The sequence below is a fragment of the Cherax quadricarinatus genome, chromosome 3 (genome assembly GCF_038502225.1).
Source record: "Cherax quadricarinatus isolate ZL_2023a chromosome 3, ASM3850222v1, whole genome shotgun sequence".
Classification (NCBI taxonomy): Eukaryota; Metazoa; Arthropoda; class Malacostraca; order Decapoda; family Parastacidae; genus Cherax; species Cherax quadricarinatus.
In genome coordinates this window covers 20,577,503-20,583,502 of record NC_091294.1, presented here as the reverse complement: position 1 = coordinate 20,583,502, position 6,000 = coordinate 20,577,503, and the positions used below count along the sequence as shown (strand labels likewise).

General features: G+C 36.8%; 1 protein-coding gene across 1 annotated transcript in view; it reads left to right on the top strand.

Annotated features, from left to right (window-relative positions):
* Window positions 1-3,568: 3,568 nt before the first annotated feature.
* LOC128684116 (intermembrane lipid transfer protein Vps13-like) overlaps window positions 3,569-6,000 on the top strand; it is an 80,520-nt gene continuing 78,088 nt past the window's right edge. The window contains exon 1 of the mRNA XM_070093147.1: window positions 3,569-3,747. Within this exon, the coding sequence (XP_069949248.1) occupies window positions 3,604-3,747 (144 nt within the window). The 5' untranslated portion in view covers window positions 3,569-3,603. The remainder of the gene's footprint in view (window positions 3,748-6,000) is intronic.

The following is a 6,000-nucleotide window of genomic DNA, read 5'->3' as shown; positions in this document are numbered from 1 at the left end:
AATATTCATCCTAAGATCTCGTTTAAAATTGTTTGTCAACTGCTGGGAAGACTCTAGAACTGCAGACACATTCATCACCTTCAAAACTACCATTAGAAAACATCTTATCTCCCTGATACACCCCGTCAACTAACTACACGAATACCACCTGGTGGTTCACACTTACACTCACTCACCCATTTGACCATAAACAGAAATATTAATCTCAGTCTTAAAATAATGAATCCTATGATACTCCAATACTGAAACTACGTACTGTGCCAAAACAAAAGCATTCACATTGCTAAACTCACAAACTAGTATTTAGTCACTTAGCCATAATACCAACTTACCTTATAATTTGTAATATTTTAAAATTAAGAATTAAACTAAGTCTGCCCGAAATGCCTAGCCATGCTAGGTGTTCTAGTGCTACACTCTGTAATCATTATTTTACTACATGTAAACCACACAATAACCAAATTCTGTAAACTCAGCATTGTAATCCTTATAGAGAATAAACTTGGAATTTGAATGTACATATTCCGTAGGAGGTAAGACTGCCTGGAAAGTTTTTAAAATAAAATATAATTTTTAGTATTAAAGTTAAGAAATGAAAGTAGCTCTGATGGAACTGGGAGAAAAGTTACCTTACTTGTCAGTTATAGCATTGCATTGTTATCTTTAACAGTTTGGATTGTATAAATCTTGCTGAACACTTAAAAAAATGCAAGTTGCTAATACATAAAGAAAAGCCATTTTAATGGCCTGCTTCCTCTCTGCAACTTGTTGACAAAACAGCAGGCATATTGTGATCCACAGTCTAAACTAGTAACAGCTGGACCTCTTAGCTTCAGCAGAGCCTTGTGCACAGAATAATGTTGATAATTATGCATACCATATATACTGAAAATTAAGGAAACTAATTTAGGTTCCCTGTCTGATTCAAACTTGTAAATAATCTAAAGATGCATGTCAAGCTACTACAAAACAGTCAACCACATATTGCACTCTGGCTTTAACTTTCTCAAGGATATCAACTGAGCAAATGGAAGTCCCGGATCACAGATGTTTAATGCACATTTTAGGTTCTCATTAAAGATTCCACCATTTGTGCTTGTATTGTGTACAAAGATGAATTTTGCATTTTAAATTAAAAATAATGAATTAAAGCCATCTTGGTAGATTGCTGAAATGGAGGGATTTTTATACAGTGAATCCCCAAAATGTTTAATTCATTTTCTTATCAGAAAAGCAGAAAGTATGTAGAGAGAATCTATTAGAATGATTAGTTAGATAAGAGTGAAACAAAATTTGTGTGTATTTACTTAAATGCAGGCAATTTGATAAAATATGATAGTATTTTGTTATATTTATTTATTTATTTATTTAGTAATTTAAGCATACATACAGAGTTACAAAAAATACAGGTAAGAGCAGCATGCCAAAGCCACTTATATGCATAGCATTACGGGCTGGCTTAAAATTAACTTAAGATTAACTAAGCAATGATGAAATCAGTGATAAGACATTATTGTAAACAGATAACTATAAAGCACAAATGAGTATTACAAAGACAGGTCATATGGTTGCATGCATTGCTGTACATTCAGTCAAATGGAGTATTCTGTTAGGTAGTGTATTTAAAAAAATAACAAAGTTAGATTGGGCCCTAGGTTTAACATTTGTGTGATATAATTGTGAGTAACATATAGGATATACAATTTATAAGGTTCAGTTATTGAGTATTTATTTGGTTTTGAGTGAGTAAGTGATCTTTGAGAAGAGACTTGAATTTATAAACAGGTAGTGTTTCTTTTATATTTACAGGTAATGAATTCCAGATTTTAGGGCCTTTTATGTGCATTGAGTTTTTGCATAGCGTGAGATGGACACGAGGAACATCAAAGAGTGATCTGTGCCTTGTGTTATGGTCATGTGTTCTGTTGAGGTTGGCAAGGAGATGTTTGAGGGGAGGGTTAATATCAGAGTTAAGTGTTCTATGTATGTAATAGGTGCAGTAATAAGTATGGATGTTTTGTATGGTGAGTAGGTTGAGTGTTTTGAATATTGGTGGAGTGTGCTGTCTGTAGTGAGAATTTGTTATCATTCTAACTGCAGCCTTTTGTTGGGTAATTAGTGGTCTGAGATGGTTAATTGTTGTTGAGCTTGGTTGCAAGAAATTTTTCTCTCCTATAATCACTTTGTTCATAAAAAAGAAATTTATGCACTCTGTTCTCTACAGTAGACCGTTGATTACCATGGTAGTTAGGTTCCTGAAAATGCAGTGTTAGACGAATCCATGTTAAAGCAACTGAAGAACTCGTGGGAAAAATAGGGTAATGTTCCTGGGACCCCCAAAAATGCTAAACAATGATTTTTTTAGGTCTACAGTATTACAAAAATAGAAATAATGTAGTAATATATAATAATAATAATAATAATAATAATAATATATATGATTTCTACAAGTACGTGTGCATGGTACACAGGCCTAGCTGACATCAATGACATACTACTATGTACAAAGCCGCTTCTTATGCAGAGCTTTTCGGGCAAATTAGGTCAGTTTTGTCGCAGGATGCGACCAACGCTAGTCAACTAACGTCCAGGTACCCATTTTACTGATGGGGAACATAGACAACTGGTGTAAAGGAACACGCCCAGTGTTTCTATCCTTGCTGAGAATTGAACCCAGACCCTCACCGTGTGAAGTGAGAGCTTTAGCCACCGGGCCTTGGGGCGCCATAATGATAATGTAAATTTTTGTTCATTGTCGTTATGTCTAAAGTTTTTCTACTGTATAAGGCTACAAATGCAACAGAAATATTTCTCAAATTAAATTGTAGTTATTGGTGAAGAAGATTGTGAAGGGGGTGGAGAGACATGCTGTATCCCTACTGGACTGAGGTGGATGGTAGTCAAAGTTGGTACAGTCAACTGAGTGAGTCGAGTCAAGTCAGTAAGTCAAAACAGTCAGTCGAGTCAGTTGGTAAGTCATTCAGGTTAGTGCAGTTGGTAAGTCAAGTCAGTATGTCAGTCAGTAGATCAGTATGTCACTTAGTCCAGTCAGTATAATAAGTCAGTCAAGTCAGCAAGTCAGTAGTTTATTCGGGTAAACATACACATACAATTAAATAAATTATCATACATAGCATCATATGTAAACATTTCATGTATTGACTGGTATGCAAGAATCAACAAAGTTAACCCTTAAACAGTCCAAACGTAGATCTACGTTCACATGCGTAGTGCTTCGACCTTGATTTTTCCCTGTTTGAAAGCATGTAAAAGAAAGTAGATCTAGGTTCGGAGCCCCCCGCACATGGCCGTAGATCTAGATTTGGACAGTTTAAGGGTTAATCACAAACACAGTTCTGAAATCCCATGGTGCAGCTCTCAGCACTCCATTTTTTTCCCCCGGATGTGGTACTGTGTTAGTTGAATTTTACAAAATGTTAGTCTGAAATATGCTGGAGTTTTGCAATAGTGTAATGGAGAAAACGTGGTAAAGAAACCCATGTTAATCTATGGTCAGCTGTAATTGGAATGAGCAGATTTATGATTGTGTAATTCTTAATAAATTTCAGAGACTGCTCAGCTCTTGTTGTGACTTTGGGTAGCATGCTGATGAAGAGTATTCCCCGAGCTAAGGACACCCCTGCTGTAGCTGACCTAGTGTCCCTTGGACACTCTCAGGAAGAGGTCATGGAAGCAGTCAGGTCATCTTCCTATGACCACTTTACGATTGAGCTTGTTGATATCCAGGTACAGTAAACAAGGCTTTTGAGCTACCTCTCCAGTAACCATTTTTATCAAATACAGTGGAACCTCTGTTGTCGAATGGACTAGTTGTCAAACACTTTGGTTTTCGATCTGATTTGTTCGATTTGGTTTTTGTACGTGGTCTTGGTTGTTGACCGACAATGCTCGGATCACGTGATCACCAGACAGTCCACAGTGTGGGTTTCAGTCAATATAGCAACTAATGTGTGTGCTGTAAACATCCCTTGAGCTCTTGCTGTGCATCTTATGATGATGAAACCAAAAGTATAAAATTTGATAGAAAACTTTCAGAATTATGCTATCTCGAAGTTAGCAGTCTCGTGCTATTTACACAGTGATTTCACCCACTTTTGAGGCCTATTTTGTGCTAATTCCATTGTTCCAGTCGACCAAAGTCATAGCTATTTCGCTAGAACTCCTTTTATCCTATCAATTGAGTACAAGAAACTGGGCATTTACCTATTGCAGCTACCCAATAAAGTGATCTTTAATTATTAATTTGGCCAATTTCACACAAAATTCAAGAAAGACCAGTTTCAAAATAGGGTTCAGCATAAGCAGTGCAGAGATTCCTGGCACTAAAATGACATTTATCTGTTCATTAGTTACATCTCCAGGTCCGTCTTATATTACACTTGTTTTCCATTTTGAATTTTTATTCACGCAATAATTAGAAGACTTTCTGTTATGCAAACTACTACATAATTGTATAAATAATATCAATGTGGAGGAACAGGTTAGATAAGTACACTATCCTGCATGAAACAAACGTATGACAAGCGGTACTTACCTTTTAACAGCGCGATTTCCAGCAGCCGCTCCCTGGAAACACCTTTGGGTTGCTGTAGCAGTGTCCACATAGGTTATTGAGTAGTGAGTTAGACATTACAATTTTCCCAAAAGGAGTGTATATCCAACATTTCACAAATATCTGAAATGCATAGTGTTACTCACTGTGTTATTGTGGATGGTTTGCTAAAAACTGTCTCTGAGGTTGGCAATATTCTTCTCACATAACCTAAACACTGCTGTGTTTAGGTTATGAAAGGGGAATAAAACCTACCTGACTCGTAGATGGAGTCTTGTCTTGGGTGTTGACATGAGGCCAATATTGAGGACTTAACTGAAGACCAACAGTGTGTTTTGGGGGAATGTTGCACTTTAGTTAGCCACAAACATCAGGAATGTTTGTTGCAATCACTTGCAATACCTTGCACGCTACGTCATGCAGGACCATTATTTGTTCATAGTTTCATGGAATTATCCACAGCAGGGAGAACACTAAATAACACTGTATATTTCAGCATTCGCAATGTTCAGTCAAGAAAGTCACACAGAGACTATAAACACTATGTGATTTGTTCTACCGTGAATTTTCTGACTCGTATAAGGGAACTAGTCTAACTTTCCTAGTTCCCTGAGATTGTCAGAATGAACAAGTCAAGAATGCACTGGTCACTACTGTCTTTGTCTTTTAATTATAAGGTGGCACTGCCCTGCTCTCGTACGTTTTCTGCATAAAGGAAATGCTGAACTCAACTTTATATACCTTCCTTGCTACATATTGCAACAGTGTTTAACACAAGAGGGTAGGTGTCTTGTTACTGTATTTAGCTGTAGGCTAGAAGTCATAATGTCCCTGACTTGTGGGGCACAGGTTTTCTCTTAATTTTCCTGCTGTGGGGAAAAAAGTAATTACGCTTGTTTAACCCTCGTTGTGTAGTTGATCAGAAATTCTAGCAAGGAGAGGGCGTGTCTGGAGATGCTGTGGCACATAATTTTTTTTTTTTTTTTTTTTTTTTTTTTTTTTTTTTTTTTTTTTTTTTTTTTTTTTTTTTTTTTTTTTAAGGTTGGCAGTTTCCCACTGAGGCAGGGTGACCCAAAAAAGAAAGAAAATCCCCCCAAAAAAAGAAACTTTCATCACCATTCAACACTTTCACGATCATAAATTCCTCGCACCATCATCAGTAATAATTGTAATAATAATGATAGTAATAATAATTTATAGTTAGCCCTCCACTTTTGCGAGTTCCACTTTCGTGAGCTTCGAACATTCATGAATGCTCAGCCACTCAATCATATTTACTGAACAAATGGGGGGAAAAAGTATGGAAAAACGCTTCCCGCCACATCCCTACTACCCCTCCCCTTACCCCCCTCAGCCAACAGCCCACCAGTCCACCACTCACTCATTGTCCAGTTACTGTTTGCGTCGATTGTGTCCAGTTACTGTTT